The 21707-nt window shown below is 51.5% G+C and overlaps 5 protein-coding genes across 5 annotated transcripts; 3 read left to right on the top strand and 2 right to left on the bottom strand.

Moving 5' to 3' along the window:
- Positions 1-1990: 1990 nt before the first annotated feature.
- On the top strand, positions 1991-4851 carry TRIVIDRAFT_159307 (uncharacterized protein; the record flags this gene model as incomplete). The annotated part of the gene is made up of 5 exons (XM_014096969.1): positions 1991-2686; positions 2850-3102; positions 3144-4241; positions 4330-4664; positions 4747-4851. 5 exons carry the CDS (start codon positions 1991-1993, stop codon positions 4849-4851), a joined length of 2487 nt encoding a protein of 828 aa, XP_013952444.1.
- A 662-nt stretch (positions 4852-5513) lies between these two features.
- Positions 5514-7268, bottom strand: TRIVIDRAFT_216769 (uncharacterized protein; the record flags this gene model as incomplete). The annotated part of the gene is made up of 1 exon (XM_014096954.1): positions 5514-7268. One exon carries the CDS (start codon positions 7058-7060, stop codon positions 5966-5968), a length of 1095 nt encoding a protein of 364 aa, XP_013952429.1.
- A 6358-nt stretch (positions 7269-13626) lies between these two features.
- Positions 13627-16997, bottom strand: TRIVIDRAFT_194623 (uncharacterized protein; the record flags this gene model as incomplete). Its single annotated transcript, XM_014096953.1, has 4 exons — positions 13627-13686; positions 13750-15515; positions 15651-16557; positions 16980-16997. 4 exons carry the CDS (start codon positions 16995-16997, stop codon positions 13627-13629), a joined length of 2751 nt encoding a protein of 916 aa, XP_013952428.1.
- A 230-nt stretch (positions 16998-17227) lies between these two features.
- Positions 17228-19727, top strand: TRIVIDRAFT_67428 (uncharacterized protein; the record flags this gene model as incomplete). The annotated part of the gene is made up of 5 exons (XM_014096952.1): positions 17228-17416; positions 17484-18618; positions 19018-19067; positions 19154-19174; positions 19236-19727. 5 exons carry the CDS (start codon positions 17228-17230, stop codon positions 19725-19727), a joined length of 1887 nt encoding a protein of 628 aa, XP_013952427.1.
- Positions 19728-20593: 866 nt separating this feature from the next.
- On the top strand, positions 20594-21070 carry TRIVIDRAFT_205142 (uncharacterized protein; the record flags this gene model as incomplete). Its single annotated transcript, XM_014096951.1, has 1 exon — positions 20594-21070. The coding sequence occupies one exon, from the start codon at positions 20594-20596 to the stop codon at positions 21068-21070; it is 477 nt and encodes a 158-aa protein (XP_013952426.1).
- Positions 21071-21707: the final 637 nt, after the last annotated feature.

The following is a 21707-nucleotide window of genomic DNA, read 5'->3' as shown; positions in this document are numbered from 1 at the left end:
ACGCCGTCGAGCTGCTGCTCCACTCAAAACAAGATTCGGCATCAATTGGGCTTTTTTAGCATTGTCCCCATCTTCGAGATCAAGTGTCGAAGCCACCAACCGAACCGCTAGTGAAAGTAGTACTACTTGAAAGAGAAAAGCACAAGTTGGAACCAAGCCAAAGCCGGTACTTGTGCTTGTATGAGACTTTTTTTGTTTCTTGCTTTGTTTGGCTTTTCTTCTTTGAAATCGCAATGGCTTTGCTTTCTTTTTATCCAGTTTTCTTTTCGCTTCCATCTAGGTAAATGGAGCAGGTAACTAGACTAGGAAATAAGATTGTATCAACATGATGCTCGTACTGTCTCCGGCTAGCCAATAACATGATTTTGGCTCGCAATCGTAAGGAATAGCGCCTGATGGATATGAAGCAGCCAATACAATCAGAGGCGCAAGGCCCTGGTCGGCCATACTTGGCATCGATCTGCGCCAGTGACGATTCCAGCAGAATGGCAGCACGAGCTTCCCCGGCAATAACAGGGGCAGGCCGAGGACAATCCCAGCAAATACAGCACGATGCCGCTCTACTACTAGGTATGTACATACAAAACGCCTACTGTACAACATCTACTCCGTATTGTGCCTGCATTCAAATTCAAATGGACACCTAACATCCAAAAAAAAAAAAAAAAGCGTCCAGCTGGCTTGCATGCTGTGGTCGCGTCTATTTGTCACTCTCCCGTAAGGATTACAGGCCTCATCCCGGCTCCGCGTTGATGCGAGAGCGAACAAGACTCCCTCTCTTCTGTGCCACCAACGGGGCCCCTCCCCCTCCTTCATACAAAGATGGCCAAAAGTGGCCGGGCCTTATCCACCATGTGCCCGCGCCAGCTGCGCACTGTGAGTCTACAGTGTCTGGCGATGCAGCTTCAGGTTGGTGGGCAATGAATTTACAAGCATGGGGAGGCAGTTCAGAGCTTACTCAAGTTACTGTATCCATCACTGCGTAACGGAGGCATAGTTAGGAGGAACACGGGGCTCTGTTGGGACACGAGTGCAATCACCAATTATAGCATTGACAGCAGAAGGATGCATGCAATGACAGCGGGACTCGACGACTTTTCGCGCATTGTGGCGGCATCTTATTCACACTCGCGCACTCTTGGCCGCATTGTTCCTTGACTGTTGGATGAGTGCATGTACGAGTACGTACCTAGTAGGTACCTGTATGCACACCTCTCCAACGCAGACTCATTCGCACCAATGGCTCGGGATTTCCAAATTCCTTGATTCGCGTGCTACCTAGGTAATACTCGAAAACCGCTTCATTCTGAGCGCATTACTCCGTACAGGTATGGACATGTAAGACGGTACGGCGCATTGCACTGTATGTACGACCCGCATGGCCAGCACAGTGCATCTCTGCTGGGAGCCCGCACTCGCTCGCGCCCCTCTTGGACCTATTATCTCTTGAACAATCTGCCACTCTATGGGGCCTGGGACAAGTGCAGGCAGGGAATAGCAACGCAGCAAAATTGAAGGTGGACGGGATCTAGAGAATCCTGGAACGCCGTCAGTCTGTCTGGATTTTCTTTCTTTTCTCTCTGTCTTTTCAACCTTTTTTTGTTACAACAAAGAGTACCTTACCTTACCTATACCGGCACGTCCATAAACCGCCTGCCCGGCAGCTGGCTACAGTATACTGACTGTACTGCCCCAGACCCATCACCTAAATTCTAACCTCACTTTTTCCTTGCCTGGCCTGACTGACAGACTCCATACAACATCCCCCCCGGTTAATCCTATTGTCCATTTTTTTCCCCATTCGCCGTCTCTCTGGCAATTGGCCATTGTATTGTCCGCAACGGCTGGCCGCGCCGCCTCTTTCCCGTCAAGGTTCCTTTTTTTTTTTCTCGCACACCCCCAAAAGGTCGACCGGACGGGCCACAGACGGGGACCCTCTTGTGTGGGCTGAGACAGTCTTAGGTAAGGGTGCGTGCTGGACAAACCCATCATGGACCGCCAGAGCCCGCCGTTGAACGGCAATTCCCAGCGTCGCAAACTCATCAAGCGGCCCCCCTCGCACCAGCCCTACGGCCGCTCCTCGTCCGGCTACGACACGGAGTCGCTCGACGGCAAAAGCTCCAGCTCGCGCAACCTTCGACGAGCCCCCAGCGCTCCGCCAGTGCGGTCGACGGCTTCAAACGCGTCCAGCGGCTCCCCGCGGCCGCACCCCTCGAGCTTCCAGCAGCGAACGAATGCATCGCCAGATCTCAGCGCCCGATTTCGCCTGAGCGACCCCAACCAGAGCCGCGCCAACGACGACCTGATCGGCGCGCCCTTTGACGGCACCTCGATCCTCAACCATATCGAGGCCACCAAGTTCAACACCGTCCAGCCGCCGTCGCTCGTCAAGGCTGCGACCGACCCCCGCTTCGTCAGACCCTCGCCCACGTCGTCGCCCAGCTACACCATGGATCAAGCGCTGGAAAAGCCCCCGACCGGGCGCGTGCCCGACGGCCTCATGAGCCCCAAGCGCTTCTCCGACGAGGCCAAGGAGGGCAAGCCCACGACATCGCGCAAGAAGTCGGGCTTCTCCGGCTTTGTTAACAGCCTGGTCGGTTCCCAGAAGAAGCCTGTCATATCTGCGCCCGAGAACCCTGTTCATGTGACGCATGTGGGCTACGATAGCACAACCGGCCAGTTCACCGTTAGTCCAACCCTCGTGGTGGCATCTTCGTCTTCGTCTTCAATGTTCTGCAGCGGCTGCGTGAACCCCGCATGGCCACGCAGCCAGTCCTGGTGCCTCAAATGACGAGAATGAGGATGAGGATGCTAACCAATGTTTGCTGCCAATGCTAATGCTTGACCAGGGACTTCCTAAAGAATGGCAGCGGCTTATCAACGAAAGTGGCATCTCCGAGAAGGAGAGGAGAGAGAACCCTCAGACCATGGTTGATATCCTGCAGTTCTACAAGGAAACCACCGAGCGGCCGCCTGAAGATCAGTCCTTGGAAAAGTTTCACAATGCTGCAACGGCAGATAGTCGCCAATATGGCGTCGCCCCGACATCACCAAACACATATCCCAGCAATTATTTTGGTATGGCACTCTTTTTGTCCCACGGTTTTCTTTGTTCAAATGGTTCAAGTTTGTCCCGCAGTCAGCCCGCCTTTCTAACCACGAGTTTGTCATCACAGGAAGCTTTGAGAATCCCCGCGCGCCACCTCCTGTCCCTGCCAGTAGTAGAACCCATGGTTCCGGCCCGATCAAGGAGATCATGCCGAGTCGACCGGCGCCGAAACCTCCAATCAGCATGAACAATAGGCCGCTTCCGCCAAGTGCATATGCGGCCAAGGACTCTGGTATCGGTATGGCGCAGCCCATTGACGATGCCTCCTCCAGCAGTTATGGCCATTCTCAAGAAGGCACCCCAATGCTTCCAGAGGAGCACAGGTCACGATCCAACTCTCGCACCAACGGCCTATCACCTTACACTCCGCAGACCCCTTCCCTCAGCCCCGCCACCCAGGCCAATGTGTACCAGCAACAGTTGATGCAGCAGCAACAGGAGCAAGCCATGGCTCAGGCTCAGGCAGCCATGACTGGACAGCTTGGCCGAGCCCCCAGCAAGAGACAGCCGTCTCCGCATATGGCAGCTCCCTCGGCTGCCGCAGGATACGCTCGCGCCCCCGAAGCCAACGGTCACCACTCTGCGCAGCGCCAGCAGCCTAGTCCTGGTGCCCCGGCTGCTGCAGCCAACGCGCGTCCCCGGCAACGAGTCCGCCAGAGCAACGGCATGGATGTTGTGGCCTCTCTCCGACGGATATGTACCGAAGGTGATCCGCGCAACATTTACAGAGGCTTCACCAAGATTGGACAAGGTGCTTCTGGCGGGGTGTACACTGGTCATGAGAGGGGAACCAATCGATTGGTGGCTATCAAGCAGATGAACCTGGAGCAGCAACCGAAGAAGGACCTCATCATCAACGAAATCCTTGTCATGAAGGACAGCTCCCACCCCAACATTGTCAACTTCATCGACAGCTACCTCTGCGATGGCGAGCTTTGGGTCGTCATGGAGTACATGGAGGGTGGCAGTCTTACAGATGTTGTGACGTTCAACATCATGACAGAGGGCCAGATTGCTTCAGTCTGCAGAGAGACGTTGAGAGGACTACAACACTTGCACTCTAAGGGGGTCATTCACCGTGACATCAAGTCCGACAACATTCTCTTGTCAAGCGAGGGCAACATTAAGCTCAGTGAGTAACACTCTTTTCCCGTTCTCTTTCAAGAGTTTCGGAAACAGGATTCTCCCCTGTGAATTCCTATGCTAATCATCCGACACAGCCGACTTTGGATTCTGCGCGACCATCAACGAGGCCCAGAACAAGCGTACCACTATGGTTGGCACGCCGTACTGGATGGCCCCTGAAGTCGTCACGCGCAAGGAGTACGGCCGCAAAGTCGACATCTGGTCTCTTGGCATCATGGCCATTGAGATGATTGAGGGCGAGCCGCCGTATCTGACAGAGTCACCCCTTCGTGCTCTGTGGCTGATTGCTACGAACGGTACGCCGCAGATCAAGAACGAGGGCGACCTGTCAGCGGTGTTTAGAGATTTCTTGTACTTTGCATTGAAGGTGGACCCCGAGAAGCGGGCCAGCGCCCATGATTTACTAAGAGTGAGTTGTTTTTCTTCATCTGAACTTTCTTTCTTTAGTCCCATTGGAATCGTACCATGTGCTAACCTCTTTGCCACTGCAGCATGACTTCATGAAATTATGCGTCGATCTATCACAGTTGTCCCCCCTAGTCCGAGCTGCACGAGAACAGCGAGCCCAAGAAAAGGCTCGAAAAGGCGGTGCCTAAGCACAACAACTCGTTGTCAGCTATCGCCCTCTTTTCCTCATTTCCCCCCAAAAGAAAAACAACTGTAGAGGTTGCTCGCCGCCCCCCTCCCTTCTTTCTCCTTTTCAAAAAAAAACTTTGAATATTAGAGGCATACCATTTGTGTTCTTTCTGCCTTGGTCCCATTTTTCATTTTCAGTTTACGGGTTATTACTAAGGGCTGTGTATCTAGAGCTGCGGCTCCTCTTGTCATGTGCTGTCGTTTATTACTTTTTTTGGCATCTCTTCTTCACAGAAATCTTGATGGAGCACTTTTTATGAATCTAGTGCTATCTTTTTTTGTCCATCTACTCATTTTTTTTTTTCTTATTCTTCTTCTTGTCGTTTTTTTTTTCTTACAAAAAAGAAAAAACAAGAGTTAGTTAAGTTAATACCCAGGTGAAATAATAAATGCTTTTTTTCTCCCTTTACATTTTGCGTTAGGAGATCGGAAGTGTGGAGAGCTGGGTAAGTTGGTTTAAGCATATTTGGACGTCTACCAGGGGATATGGATATCATTTCTAAAAACAAGCTTGTCAACATACTTAAATACCAAATGATGCAGTCGATAGATAGGTATGAAGTGAACAATGGGAGCAGCCAAATAAGTTTAACATTGGAGCAATCACAGTGAACAGAAAAGTATTGGTAATAATGTAAAAAGCCTCAAAGGCTGTACTTCATTAATTTCATCCGCCAACTAGTCTTGGCTAAAGTATGGTTTTCATCTAAGTCTCTCTAGTCTTCGCATCATTGAACTCGACGTCTATTCCCTCTATGCATGTCTGGCTCCGTGTACCCCGACCGGCAGACAGCAAACCCATATAAACTCCAAACAAGAAAAAGCAGAAGTAGGCGATGCATTCTCGCAATAAAGCACCATAGTCGCATAGAAAACAAATCAACAATGGCCGAAGCCAACCATGTCCCCAGTTTTGTAGCTCCCTCAAAATCGACTGCAGGTTTCATGCATCGATATCTCCCAAAACTCCCATGCCCGAACCCTCAAGGCTGCAGACGGTATCGCTTCCGTGACAGATATTAATGTATTGTGAAATGCTGATGATATGCTATGCAGAAGGAGATGACTCGTCCTTTAGTAGCAAGAGTAACCACCATCAATGATGACGTTAGAGCCGGTCATGAAGCTGGAGGAGTCAGAGGCGAGGAAGACGCAAAGGCCGTTGAGCTCGTCAACAGCGCCCAGGCGGTCCTGAGGAGTCAGGGACTTCCAGATCTTCTTCTGGGCCTCAAGAGCGGGGACACGGTTGAGGGCGGTGTCCATGTAACCGGGAGAGATGCAGTTGACACGGATCTTGTACTTGGCCCACTCAGCAGCGATGGACTTGGCAAACTGGATGACACCAGCCTTGGAGGCGTTGTAGCAGCTCTGCTCCTGGGGGTAGTTGACGATGGAGCCGGACATGGAGGCAACCAGGATCAGGCTGCCAGACTTGCCAGCAGCCATCATGGAGCGGCCAACAGCCTGGGACATGAGGAAGGAACCAGTAAGGTTGATGTCGATCAGGCGGCGGAACATGGCGGGGTCATAGGTCTCAGCCTTGATGTTGGAGTCGGCAATACCGGCAGCGTTGACCAGGACGTCGGGAGCACCGTAGAGCTCGACAACGGAGTCAACAGCAGCGTTGATGGCAGCACCGTCACGGACATCGACCTTGAAGAAGGAGACGGGGAGACCAGACTTCTGGTGCAGCTCAGCGGCGGAGGCGTCGCCCAGCTCCTGGTTGGCATCGAAGATGATGATGGCCTTGGCACCAGCCTCGGCGCAGGCTCGGGCCATGTGGTTGCCCAGACCACGAGCACCGCCAGTGACGATGATGACCTTGCCCTGAACAGTCATGCTCTTGAGAGTGTGAGGCAGCTGGTCGTAGACCTTCTTGTTAAGGGGCTCAACCTCCTCGCGCTCAGCGGGGGCGGGGCTGTCGTAGGGCACCTTGGCGGCGCCATCAGGAACCTGCAGAGTCTGCTTGTCACCCTGGCCGGCACCATAGACGGTGACGGGAACCTCCTTCTCGCGGACAACGCTCTTCTTGTTGGCGGTGTCAGACACGCGGATGGCACGGGTGGCAGAGAAGAAGCGGACGGCGTTGCTGGGAGCAGCAACACGGGAGGCGGCGGAGAAGTTGGCGGCGCGAGAGACGCGCAGTACGCTTCGAGTAGAGAAAGACATTCTGTCTGTTGTGTGTGTTGTGTTGTGGAAGAAGATGGAAGATTGGAGGAGAGGAGGAAGAAGGAGTGCCTCGTAAAGCGGTGTAACGAAGGCTTGTGTGGTTGTTGGAGGAGGAAGATGAATTGGCAAAAACGATGGAAGAATCTATGCGTATAAAAAGCCCAGAGAGAGAGCGGAACGACTGTGTTTGCTTGCGGGGAGGGGAGGTGGTTTGGTATGCAGAGAGAAGAGAGAATGTCTGCTTTCGAACAGCCGTCGAGGAGTGTCTTGATATAGGATTTGGCCCAAGACCAGCTGGAGGAGTGGGGGCGCCGGACATGGGGCATGGCGGAAAAAAGAAAAAAGTCGAGGGGCTGTAGCGCAGTGGATTTAGTGGATGCGGCCAGGGGGGCTGCAGTGGGTGTGCATCTGGGTCTCAGCGATGGCGAGTGGGTTTTAGTGGGTGTGGCCGCTGCATTCAACTAAAAGCTTAGCGTGGCGGGAGGTCCGGCAGCGAAGAGGCCATTGTATCGAGGTCACCCGCATGTACCGCTGCCAGAGCGTCAGACGAGGGGGAAAATTCTGAACTGGCTGCTAAAATTAATCCAATTGATGGCTGCCCAATGGCCAGCCCGAGGTGAGTGAGCCACACCACTACGGCGACGGTACAAGGAGTCTGTACATACGGAACATGCCCATATCTTACGAGTCTTGTGTAGTGCTGAGGCGACAGATAGTGCTGGTATAATCATCTGGCGTCTGTACCCGTACCCAGCCCTCCGTATTCGCAGTTGCTGTCCCTGGGCCAAGTACCGCGCCTGTACCTCGACGACCTGGAGGGGCAAAACATGCAGGGCAGTACCGTGACTAAGCAGGAACCTGGCAAAAGATCAGCCAGTCCGTGCGTCGCGAGCCTCCTGAGCTGCGAATCCGTGCTCGTACATACACAGCCAAGACAGTATCCATCCATTACCTATCCATTATGGGCAACATGTGCAAGATCTTCGCTATCCACGCCGTCAAAGCTTTCATTCGAATCTCCCCGACAAGATTTTGACGGTGGCGGCCCAGAGGATGTACGCTTTACAGTGGGCTTTCAGTGGGCTTCAGCGGGCATGTGACGCAAAAGGCTGAAATGCCAACTCTTTCGCTGGATGATAGAACGGCATCTCGGGATTTGCCAGATACGAGTGCTCATCGCTGACAGCTGTTAGGGCACCGCAATCTTGCCCCGAGCCGTGCTGCCGATCAACTGAGATGTGCAAAGCCGGCCCTGTGCCGAGATAGTCAGCATTATTCGTGGCAATGCTGCGATTCCATGTCACGGGGCCAATCATGTATGATAGAGTTATGCTCTACAAGGCCGCAATGGGTCGATTGGGTCGATCCATGGATGAGCAGCAGAGTCCAGGCCATTGTCTGATTCTGATTTCAAATGCAGGCTGCGGGATACAGACAGACTGCTGCGTTCTCGGCTGCCCTCCAGCCTCTTTCGCCGACCCCGTCTCTAGCGTTCTACAGCGTCCAATTGGGCGGCGATTGGACAGGAAGATTTTTCCATGTACACACAACGTGGCGCGGCACGGTTGTGGTGTTGTGGCGAAAACAGACACTGGCCGGGCCTCGATCGGGGTTTACATACAGTAGCAGTCGATCTGCACCACTGCCATGGCCGTATCGGATCCGAGCGGTGCAGAGAGGCAAAAGCTGGGGTCGTACTTTGCCGCTGCCAAGTGCTGCAAATCTGCAAGCAGCCCGACCATGTAGGTTAAACAAAGCTCTCCAAGAAGAAACATCTCCCACAGTGTTGTCTTGCCCTGATCGCAGAAGAGACACTGTGAGACCTGGTGAGATGTCTTGGATCCGGAGAAGCCCAAAAAAAAACACGCCGCTTGCAAAGGGACGGAAGGGTGTGCGAAAGCTGTCTCGCACACCATGCCAGCTCCCGACAATCCGGCTTCAATCAATCGACGACCTCGGTAATCAATGGCCACACAGGCGTCGAGTGAATGTCGTTAAACTCGATTGATGTTTCAGAGTGTTTTGCAGAGTAGTACACGTGCATTACGAGTACGAGTATATTGCCTATTGGGATGCTGCGGTTCGACAACAACACAGGAACACGCTGAGTGCTTCCTCCTGTCCGATGTCGCTGCAATGGTGGGATGTTGCTACACTGTCCAACTACAACTGAGACATCCACGCAACGACAGTGCTTGGCTGCATTTGTCACTTTCAACCCTCTTCTCAACTGGCCTAGCCCAAACAAAATACCAGAGCCACAATCTGTGTCAATGTTTTTGAATCCGGTCCTTGTTCAGCGCCAGATCTGTCCCCTTCAGCTTTCTAGACCTCAATGGACTCCCCAGGCATCAACATTCTGTCCCGTGGGGGTTCCCACCTAAAAAAGACATCGTCGTTCCTAGGTGCAACAATAGATGTGGCGCTGCCCGGAAGCGTCTTGGCGCAATTCTCTGGTCCCGCTGGAGCATCGTGGCTATTTTGAGGTGAATCGAGAATGCGGGATGGAGGTGGTGGTACTTGTGCGATGCGAACGTACGGCGCCGACATGCAAGGAGCTGTCCAACTTTGCAGGCGCATGATGCTAAACAACAGTGCAGCAAACTCAGACGCGTCGAGTATCTATAGCTGGGACAACCAGAGAGTTTGAGGCTCTTGTCCAGCCTGTTTACGCCAGCTGATCTTCTCATGTAAAGAAAGGATCGCAGCTCATCCACCCGGAAGTTTCCCCATCAAGAGTGTCGTTACTCCAAAAAGTTCTGCAGACGGCTCCTTTCAATCCTCAACTCCTACGGGTTACGTATCTCGCAATGACTGTTGTCCAGATGGCAGCTTTGCCTCGGTTATGCCTGCCTGCCCATGATTTTGCTTCCAGTTTGTCAACCAGAGGTGCTCCTCCCGACCACTTTTTTGAGGCCCAAACAGCTCATTGCTGACCTCCATGTCCTTGTCGACATACATCTCGACGAGTCAGGCAAAGTGCTCAATGACGCAGGTTCAACAGTCCAAAGTCCCTCGTCTTGCTTCACGGCCAGCACGGCTCTGTGGCGTCAGCGGGCCTCGAGGGGACCCGTATTGCCGTCACGCCAGAATCTTGTGAGGACATCCTAGGCCACGAGGTGCGAAAACTCAGATCACTTGAAGCCACACCTTGTCACTTTCGCTTCACAGAATTCAATTACAAAAGTGGCTGCCCTTGTCATGTTCGGCATCCAGCTTTGCCAGCATCCCCCCACGCGCCAGTTCCTGTTCTGCACGCCACCTTGGTATTGCTGGAGCTTCTGCATCGGCTTCTGGAAGCACGGCACACCAACATCAAGCCCGCCCTAGCAGAGGCTAACAGATGGATGCGTTGTGGGGCCTCAGAGGGGCACTGTGGTCCGCTAAACAACTGGGAAGGGGGGAAGAGTTGACAGAGAAACATGGTTGTCGATCAGGCGACGGGTCCCGGACGCTGCCAGAAGCGGAGCCCGTATCCTCACAGCGAAGAAGGGCAAAAAAGGTACCCGCGCTTAGAGACTGCACTGCTCCGGGCTCCAGCCTCGTGGAGCTTGTATGGAGCTTCGAAATGTGTCTGCCTAGAGGTCAAATGGGGCTCTGGAGAAGGCCTGGTGTAAGCCATCTGGGGCACGGCGTGCCTTGGACTTCGATGTACACGGCAAAGAAAGAAGGCAACACAGGAGAGCAGTGAGAATGGATGGGAGGGGGAGAGCTCCAGGTACGGGGACACGAGAAATGCGGTGTGCCGAACATTTCGACCTGCTTGCGGCCAACAGGTACTTGGACTTGGTATGCATGCCCAAGTTGCTTCCACGACGGCGATTTCGGCCAAGCGTCTCCGTCTCCAGTCATTTGATTCGGCCAAGTTGGCAGCTCAACGCATGAAGCTCATTCACTACTTGCACGCTTTTCCCCATGAGTAGGATGATCACCCCTGAGCCATTGCGCTGTCACCCCACCACATAATATTCACAGGAATGGACATGCTCACAACCAGCTTTTCAGGGCCTTGCTCCGCGTCACGAGATCGAGGTCGTAAGCAAGTACGACCAGGAAGCATATTCCCTTGTCCTGTTTCGTGCGATGCATGCCAGCTTCTCCAGGTGGCCAGGGATTGCAATACGGCCAAAGCGTCACAAATCACGCTGTGGAAATGGCCACTCTACCGTTTGGTGGCTGTGATGCAGCGTGCGACTCTACCGTTTTCCCGCAACGGGACTCAAGCAAGTGCCTTCTCATCAATAAGGTTGTTTGGCGCCTCCCTGGCGAGGGAGGTCTTGCCAGACTTGCTAGGGTAGCTGCCCCTTGTTAGCGTTTCTCTGGGGTCTCCCAGGAGCGCGGAACAGATGCACACACCCTTGGCCTCCCCCCTTTTTCAAAGTGTTGAGAATAAATTACCGTACCTAACTGTACCTGTACGAGTACAGTATGCGGAGTACTTGTACATGTGTGCAGTATACATCCAGCCGCAAACGGTGTGCTGTGCGCTGTCTCAGAGGATCAAGAGCGTTGATTTGGGGTGCAGAAACAGACAACCCATTGTGTGTGCGTGCTCAGCTCTCTTTACACTGGACCGGACCGTCTTACTCAGTCCTCCTGCTGAATTCGGTATGAAGATTCCTTGCACCGGCAACGAAGGAAACTATCCGACAGGAGTCGCTTCGTTGTACTGTAAGCTCTCCAACAACTGGTCAAAGCTCCTATTCTGTCGACACCCCGGATTTCACGAACCGATGCGGAAAAAAACTAAACTGTCCGCACGACCACTGCGAGATTGAACCTGGGTAAACTTCCGGGGGCCGGAGCACGACACCGCGGCCGGCAACGCGGGCTCCCCACGTTTCCCAATGGTTGGCGACTGAACCGAACAAGGTTGCTGGCTGGTGGCGTGCCATAGCCCCTGAGCCACCACGCAATGTTGGCTCAGCTTTGTATGAATTTTATCCTCCTGACCTTGCTAACGTGGCCTTCATCTCGGGCTTTCGGCAAAAAGTCTTTTTTTCTTGTTCCTCGAAACCATTCGCCCAGCATCAGCTAAGAGTTAGTCTAACATGAGGCTCAGACCACCAACACAGATGCTAGTACTGTAGCAGTAGATTGCAAGGTTGGGTGCAGATGACAGGAAAATTTTTATTTAGCTGCCTAGACCCTCTTCTCCTCAGCAACACCAAGATGGCGTGGCCATGGCTGCTCTGCCGGCAGTCGAGGCGCGATCTATTGAATGGGCACCGCTGCAGGCATTATCCACATGAAGACACCACCCAGGGAAGCTCCCCCGACGACTTTGCGTGTCAGCTTTCAAGTTCTCTCAGATACGGGGGGTCGCTCTTGGGCGGATAACGGCCTTCCCCCACATCGGGCGAGATGTAGTGTAGTTGCATCGCGGCCGCAATACTACCCCACGCTTCCGAGGAGCTCAAGCTCACAGCGATACGAAGCAGTTAGTCTAGCTTCTTGGAGGAGCCATTCGCAATTTGCTTCGGAAAGCGAAGCACGCCCACTCAAGCGGAAACGGTGGCTTGGCCCCCTTTACACCACCTTTCTCTAGCCGTCAGTCCATTATCAGGTTGTCCGGACAGTTCTCGACCACTATCTTGTCTGCAGCGCGTCGCGTGGCATGACCAGTCACCTCGAGCCGTTCAATGGGATCGCTGCGTGAGGGCATATCCTGGATTTAGGTTTTCCGGCATCAACCTATCGAGACCCAACCATTTCGCGTTTTTGCCTCCTCGCCTCTATGCGGGAGGGCGAAGCTTCATGCAGATCGCGGCCCCGTTCGGAGCGCATCCTCCGAGTGCCTAGAGAAAACTCAAATGGTTGCCCTCTTTGACATGTCAGGTCATGCAAGTCTTCACATGTTAAGCGCCCAAAGGCTGTTTGTTTGCGCCTTGGATTGGTGCTCGACGTGCAGGATGTTATCGCTCTGGTCAGGTCCTGGTGCATTGGCACCTTGCCTGATGGATGCAGATGTATGCAGTAGCATCATGTACTCCGTGCTCGTGCATTGTTGGGCTATCAAGGTAATCAGTCCACTCGTTCCGTGCCGCTTCTGATTTCCCAATAGCTTCCTCCACGCCATTGAATCCTTCTACTGTAAGCGCCATTGTCTCTCGCAACAGCTGCATTCACATAATTGGGCGACTTCTAAGGTGGTGTAACCTGCACTGCATTTATTGTCTTCCGCCTCAAAGAAAAGAGGCTTGAAAAAGAGCTCGCTATAAACCAATCCTCCAAGGCCACGCAGGAGCAAACCAGAAGCAAGCACAGCCAACTTGAACCCCCCTCCCCTCTAAGAAAAAAAAAACACTGAATTTTCTTCACCCTCTTCCATCCTTCATTACCTAAAACGCCGGGGTATTGAAACCACGCGGGCTGAACCTCGTATCATCGTACTGTTTGCAATCGAATTATCACCACCCCCCATTACCAAAACAAGAAAATAAGGAAGAAAAGAAACCCAAACATGGAGCAGGTTTATGCGGTTGATTAGCTTCTACACCACGTAGTCATCGGGTCTCGTCTGAGTAGCCAGAACGTAGATTGACTTCGCGGCAACCACTGGTCATTTAATCACGGTCATCCGGCGCTGGGATGATTAGCTCCAGTAACGACGCGATATATGGGCTCTATAACGAATATGTTAGTTTCAATTAAGTTCCCTAAAGGCGTAGAGAGGGGAATCAACATACCATAGCAAGATTCTCCGCCAAGATGCCATGCAATTGCGTCAAATGAGGCCGGAAGAGCTTCTCATTCCATCCTCCCCTTTCAGAACTCCTCGATTGTTCCTTGAGGAGCTCTTCTTCAGCCTCCGTCTTGACCACGTTGCGAGCAATATTGCGCAGCACCAACACGGCACTCAACGGGATGCCACCAGCTTGGGGAGGCGCTTCGGGCATCCGCTCATCACGAAACGTGGGTGTCTCTTCCAGCACAATACTCATAGTCTTTGCCGGAATGACCCACGGGTGTCGCGGACGCCTGTTAAACGAACCGGGGCTCGGAATCATGGTTGAGATGTGCGTAGAAATGTGCTGGGCGAAAGTCTGCAGATGCATCTTTGTCGGGATCTCGTACTTTGCGCACTCGGCCCAGGTGCACCGGTACTCCTTCTCGATATTGGGGAACTGTCCATTTTCGCCTCTCTGCTCATTCAGATGCGACGTCAGGATATGATTCCACATCTCCTCTTGCTTGAGATAAAAGTGGCCGCACTTTTCGTTCCTCTTGTCCGGGTTCATGGCCCACAAGCAGCGGCCATATTCAGTGCCGTCAAAGGCGAGAGGCCGTGGCCGCGCGCGAATGCCATGGATGATGAACTTTTGCTGAGGATCACCAGGCTCTCGAAGCACTTGGGCATTAGAGTCCTTGTAGACAGAGGTACTGCTTCTAATAAAGTCTGCTGGTGTAATCATAGGCTGATTGATGGCCTTTAAGGGGGTGGCAAATGCCGACTGGTAGGCTTGCCATGCAGCAAGCTGGGTGATGAAGGATCGGTTGTCTTCCTCAAAGAAGCACTTGACCCATTGGTGAACTCGGTCGGGTTCTTCTAGCTTCAGCATTTCCTGGAGCAGGTCATTGGGCATTGGTGCGATTTCATCCTTTGCTGGCAATCTCTGTTCTGGTACAACTGTGTACTCCCTGGTGTATTTGCGAGCACCGTGTGCTAATAGGCGAACAAGCTGCTGGACCAAATTGTCAGGGACAATGGACCGTACCAAGTTATCAAGATTAGGCACAACAGCCGTGTACTGGTATAGAAAGTCGAGGCAAGCATCAATGAGCTCGTCATCGTTCAGCAGCAGCCAGTTTACAATCCGCTGAAGTGTTGTGCCTGGCACATGGCCCAGCTTGTTTGTCGCTTCCAGGTTCACGGAAATGCGACCTAGGGCACGAAGTGCTGTCAGGATAGTTCCTCTGTCTTCCGATGCCAACTGGGCCAAGAGTGTCTTGTATAGGGGGTCGTCGGATTCCAGAGCCATAAAAGGTGTCAGCTGCTCCGCAATATCTAGAGCAAGATGCTTCACCTCGGTAAGTGAGTCTCTTGCCGGTAGATGCAAAAGAATGCATATCAGGTCCTTGACAGGGTAGAAGTCGGACATGTTTTGTGCGTTTTCAGGCAGTGTCACCATGTTTCGAATGGTAAGAATGGCCTCGGTTGTCAGAACCATTTCGTCGGCAAACTTTTCGGTTTGGATGACGTCTGGTATCTCTCGCTCGATCAAATTTTGAATTCGTTCTAGGATATCTTGGGTGCCGTAGTTACCATCCAGGACACCAATATCGTTTGATTCCGTGAAAGAGTCCCAGGACACTGTCCAATTGACGTGATAGAAGAGATTGCCGATCTGCAATGCCTTCTCCACGAGGCCTTCGGCCAATCCTGGGAAAGAGTCGAATTTGTACTTGTCACCTCGCTCAAAGGAAATTTTTACCAAATGATTGAGTGCAAAAGCTTGTTCCGCAGGGACGCAAGAACGAAGGGCATTCAGGCAACGAGTATAAATGTTGGGGCCATCAAAACCAGCTACAAGTTCGGATTCATTAGCATGATTCTCTCAGGGGGGATATGGGCTCGTCTTAAACTTACTACCAGGCTGCATAGGCTGTCTATTGGCGGGATCAAGCGCAAAGCGATGCGGCAGTTTGGCTTTGAAGAACTCGCTCGGCGTGTTGCTTGGGGTTGCCACTGGACGCAGCTGGAGTGGCTTCATAGGCTTCGGTTGGTAAGAAGTGACCAGGTGTGATGTGTTTTCGGAGTTGGGGGGGTGGTGTAGGATCGACGGCCCACGTGAGTTGTTATGGATTGCCATCAGTGGCATCGGATGGGTGGCTTGGTGATGAGCTGCAGACTGCTGTCCGTGGTTTACCGCTGGCGAGGCCGAGTTGCCTGCCTGCTGGTTGGAGGCCTGCCTCGTGGCTCGGGCTGGGCCAGTATCGGGCTGGAAGATGACTCGTTGAGGGGGTGCCTCACGAAGGCCGCGGGAAGCTCGAGCGCTTGCGGCAGGGTCTGGTGCTGGTCGTTCCTGGGTTGGAGTGCCGTCATCGCCAGACGCAGCGCTATCTGTAGCTCCGACGTTGCTTTCTCGCTTGCCACGAAAGTTTTCCCTTGTTCGCGTCAACAGACTTGCGCCTTTGGCCGTGACGTCCTCCAAGATGTCTTTGGGCGGCGGCTCCTTGCCATGGATTGTGCTAATTTCGTATGCGGCAAGGTTCTTGTAGAACTTTTCCTTAAGAGCAAAGGCCGTCGATGCTTCGTTATTTGAATGAAGGCCAAGCTCAGCTGCCATGCGCCGCCACGCTAACTTCTCTTCCGACACCTTATCATATCCACCGCTGGCGACAATGTGGTTGAAGACCTTGAACAGATCCAAGTGGATCATGCCAACCTTGGGCTCCGGGTCCAGAGTTGTGCCTCGCTTTGCATGGTAGTCTCTCAGCTTGTTCATGAAGTCCTCATACTCGGGCGTCCTGTCGATGGCGTGCAGAGGCACCTCCTGGGGGGAAGACGTCATCTTGACGGATAGCGGCCGAGGCTCTGTTTCGTTGTGCTGTGCCTATCAAAGCCGATGCCGAAGCTGTGTATCGAATTGGGCGATGCCAGGCCAAGGGCTGCTGGCCAAGCGATGCAACGGCTTTGCCTTGCGCGTTTGTCAATGTCGGCGGGCTTGGATCAGATATGCCCCGTATCGTATGCGGAGGTGCAAAGGCCACGGCTCCGTCGAATCCCGAATCCGTCTCTTCAGCCTCTCGAGATTGTCTTCCGCAACTCTGGCGACTCAGGAGGGAAATCGTCGTCGGCAATTGTCGCCTCGCGTGGTCAAACAAGGCTTGAGCTATCGTGGTTGGCGCGGCGCGACGAAAATCGACTGGCGCAGGCAATCTTATCTGCACGTGAGGCGCACGCACCGCTCGTGGCCAATCGGAGTTTTGCCATGGTAGCTCCCTTCCGGCGGTGCCTGCATCTTAGATCAAGCAGCTAATGCCATTTGCAGAACGCACTTGCTTTCCGGATGAAGCGATGAATGAATGATTTCTTCCTTTCTTTACTCTTTTCTCTTTTCTTCTTTTCTTCTTTTCTTCTTCCTCTTGTTATTTATCCTCCTCCTATTAAATTTCATCATCGTCATCATCCTCCTCTCAAATCAACGAGCTTCCTTTCACGCCATGCCCCTCTCACCAACGCCGCTATCTGGATGCCCGCTGCGGATATTGGAGATCCATGGGTCCACTCCAACTGTTTATGATGCTGCCCAGTCAGAGCTCGCTTTAACCGCTACCCTGGAAGCTCGGCGTTCGATGACAGGAGACAAGAACGACTTGATGCTTCAAGCGCATTTGGGACTCAGACGCGTCGTTTGTTTTTCCACCATCCTCCATTTTTACGCTCACTGGTCTTGCGGGAATCTAACAGCATCAACAGCTATCGATCCGGCTTACAGACCTCGTCACTTCATCATGCGACACCACTGAGGTTGTTACAATCGACAAGCCCCGCCAACAGATGTGCATCCAGATTCATCAGCAGAGACAGAACGTTTTGTTTACCTTTAAGGAGACTCGGGATTTTAATATCGTCGTCTATACCTTGAAGAAATTCGGATTTCGGATGAAAGAGGGTGTTGCTCCCTTGCCTCACATTGACATTGCAAGTCTACCTCGTTCTCAATCATCTCCAACGATTTCATCTACCAATTTTGGGCCACGTTTAAGCAGCATTACCCCGCTGCAACTCCTAGGAAGTTCACAGGTCCAGTCACCGTTCTCTTTTACTTCCATGCTAAATTCAGGGGTTCCACTTGCAGAGATGCAGTCATTAGACATACAGCATCAACAAGTTCACCAGCTTTCACCGCAAGGCCAATCGCAGCAGCCAACTACGCCCATGGTTCCAGTAGCACCATACGCCCCTGATCGAAATGCTAATCAGCTGCATCTTGGCTACCCAGGAAATATGTATCAGCCACAAGTGGGGTCTCCACTGCGAAATGTCGTCGAGGTTAATAGCCAAGACACATCTCCTAGACCCCCTACACTAAATAATCAGCCTAGAGTCTTTCCCAATGCTACACCAACGGAGTTTCTTTCAAGTTGTCGATCTATATCGGAACCCAATGCATTATCGCAATCGTGGAAACCTCCAGAATGCGTGAATACAAATCGCTGCGGATCACCCAACTTCCAACAGAGTCTGCAGGGAAGCCAGGACACAATAATTTCTTCAGGGAGCGACTCTCAGGCCACAGACGAAACCGATATCTCCTTCTCATCACAGTCAACGCAAGATTTCCGTGAACTCATGCCCCAAACTCGCAATCTGCCTTTTGTGAAAGACAGCAAAAACAAGCCATCCAGAACAAAGGCCATGCAGAAACAGGCAAATATAAGGCAAGGCCAGTCCGGGAGCAATTTTGATATGCTAGTGGAGGAAACTGCGCCCTCAAGCTGTAATGATGATAACCCAAATATATCTCAAACCGATTTGCGACCGATATCGTCTCAACCGACAGATTCACAAGCCAAGGATGCCTTGGCATGCCATTCTCCCTTTGAAGGGGGTAAGCTGCCCGCTATGCTCATCATCGATAACAACTTACTAGAGAATATCAATCAAGTAACATCAAAACTTCTCGATCAATTCATTGAAGATATCGCCCGGGGGTGTGATTATACTGCTTGTGCCCGATACTACCTAGAGCGGATTGACACCGCGCGGAGAGAGTTTTGGTTGAACCAATTGAAGCAAATTAATTACATGTAAGAGCACAAGTAAAATATTGAATAAAGGAATTGATGGTGACGAGCGTTATACAAAATTGTGTATGATAAGATTTTGTGTATATTTGTGCATATTTGATCAAGAAGGTTCCTTTTTCCTTTGTCTACTTGGGTGAAGAATTTATCTACTTGTCCTACAGCCCATTTCTGAATAAACAATGCATTTACATGGAAACTAGTTCAATCCGCGTTCTGGATATACGTTCAACCTATATCAAAGGGATGTTTGGTGTGCTACGTGAACCCCGATTTCGACATGCTTTGTTCATATCCTTCGCCATGGTGATCAGTCCCAGAACTCTCTTTATATAATAGCTCTACACCCGCCGTCCCAAGGTAAGTCAATTTATTGCAAGCGCTTCTTCACCAAACAACCCATAACCTGCACACAGCGCAGATAAGAACATCTGTTTCCACCACGAGAGCAACAATGGAGCCTGCAATTGTCCAGGTCGATTCTCTGAAGTCGCTCGAAGTCCTTCCAGACTACATCAAAGACCATGACCTAACCAACGCGCAGTTTTTCAGATTCAATGTTGACAACGGTGAAGGTCCGTTCGCTATCATCACGGAAGTGGCCTGTCTTAAGGATTGCTATTTCTCGAGGAGGCTGATCATCGAAAAGACGAAGCAACCAAAGTGGCCCAAGGCCCGTGCTGGACCTCCTAGTCTATCTGATACGGACGTCGCTGAGATTTTTTATCTCGTCAATGATGAGCTGGCCAGATACCAGAGCGGTGATGTAGCCATCGGGAATGAACGGGTCACTACTTTTGAGCATTTTGAGAAGCCTCAGGAGAGAATGGCTTGGTGCTTGAAGAAGTGTGAGGGTATGCCATGGGTCGACATCAAGACAGAGGCCGAGGTAAATACAGAGAAGGATACCTGAGAACAATGGTTAAAAGGAAGTTTCCAGGACGTCTGCCGAGTACGTCTGAAAACCGTCATTATTTGCGTTTCTGATATACATGATAGCCATTAGCCTCTGGATCTATATTGGATAAAAACAAGACATTCTTTTAGCCCCTGGCTCTGCTACTTGAGATGAACCAACCACAATGGAGCTTGGATTGATGTAAAACCACATATGGCTACGGGCACCATAACAATACCAGATCCCAACTTGTTTGCCCCGTTGAGTAATTTGAAGCCCAAAGTCTCCTATTTGTCCAATATCTGCTGTTTACTCTTGACCAGCCTGTGCGAAATTAGGCAATAGCATAAGCTGCCTAGCGATTGGTCGATGGCGAGTGTGCTTGCCTAAATGGAATGATCGAATTTTTGCCTTGCAATTGACGATAGCGGCATGGATCTTTGTTGGTCTTTGGAACTGCATTTACCACATGTGAAAGAGTTGCTGGTGTTTGGTTCAATCGGTTGTACTTACTTGAATATCTATCGAGTTCATTTTTCAATTTTTCTATCTACAGTCTGAATCTATCCCTTTATTAAACAGGTTCTCATAACTTGCTGAACATATCATACTGTTCAAAATACAAATCTGTATCTTTTCGTTGAACCCAATTCTCGCAACTGATTGAACCACTCATATCAGTCTAGAACAAAACCTCAAGAATGATTTGTTTATTGTGTTGACTTTGAAGCTGTCTTCATTTTCATGAACATTGTTCATCTTCAATACCTATATAATCTGGCCATGTCAGCCCTCCGATATCTTACTCTCAATCCTAACTCAACAAGTCCGCACTACATCAACAGCACTCTACCATATCATACAGCAGCAAATCAGCGAAGATGCTTCCCTTCTGGGCTTCTGCACGTGTCGATAGCCTTCTGGCCCTTGCCTCTGCACCAGAGTACATGAAAGACTACGACATGACCAACTCAACCCTTGTCAGATTTATCGAAGATCAAAACGACAGCCCAGACATTAACATCTGGGAGATGGCTGGCAACGGTCAGGACCACTTCTTTGTATGGAGTTTCCGCCTACCAAAGGAAAATTTCCAGACCTCACCAGATGGCCGTGTTGCCTTGTCCGGAAAGTTTGTCGCAGGCGGCGACGAGTTCAACTGCACTCGGGAATTTGTATCTAAGCGAGTCGACATGCTGAAGGCACGCACTGAAGAGCAGTTTTACAACGGACGCGCTCATATCAAGGTTCTCGAAGATTCTCGGGAGATGAAGGCGTGGCATGTGACGGTGCATGAACGTTTCAACTTTGCCGTCGAGATGCAGGTGGATTTTACCCATTACCCCAATCCAATCTAACCCTCAGATGTGCCATCGGTTGAAAGGAAGCCGCTATTGCGTTTACTGGGGATCAACAAATGGTTGGACAATGATGCCTGGAGTTAATTATCATATCACAGTCGTTACCAATATATGTTAGATTTGTATGCCACTTTCTCAATGAGAAATTAACTTCTCCCGTTGTAACCGTGATACAAGGAATTGTCATAATATTACGAATCATCCAATGGGAAACTGTTCGCCAAGCTTGAGCGAAATGAGAGCCTTCTCTCATCCTTACTATACGCACTTGTATCAGGTCACAAGGATTGCCACACTGACGATGCTCACTATGCCAAAATAAAGAGAGCTTTGTTTTCTCCTCATTCTGCCGCCTGTTAGGTCACACGGTTGCAGCCTTAGTTTTTATTTCTTCAACAAGGTCATCTGTAATGTAGTAGCAGTAGTAGTCTTTGTCTGAGGTGGTTGGACCTGCTCACCTGACGTGTTGTTCGTTGCTTAGAGGCGATCTGGGACAATAAGAGCCTCTCAACCGGGATACTCAGAGGCAATGGCCAGATTTTAGACGCTCGCATGATCTTCAAGGGAACCTTTGTTTTCGTAATTCAGCAGTTTGGTCTCCCATGATGCGTTCGACGGATTCCATCCGTTCATA

This window comes from Trichoderma virens, assembly GCF_000170995.1.
Source record: "Trichoderma virens Gv29-8 chromosome Unknown TRIVIscaffold_87, whole genome shotgun sequence".
In the NCBI taxonomy this organism is placed as follows: domain Eukaryota; kingdom Fungi; phylum Ascomycota; class Sordariomycetes; order Hypocreales; family Hypocreaceae; genus Trichoderma; species Trichoderma virens.
This window is presented reverse-complemented; position numbering and strand designations above follow the sequence as displayed.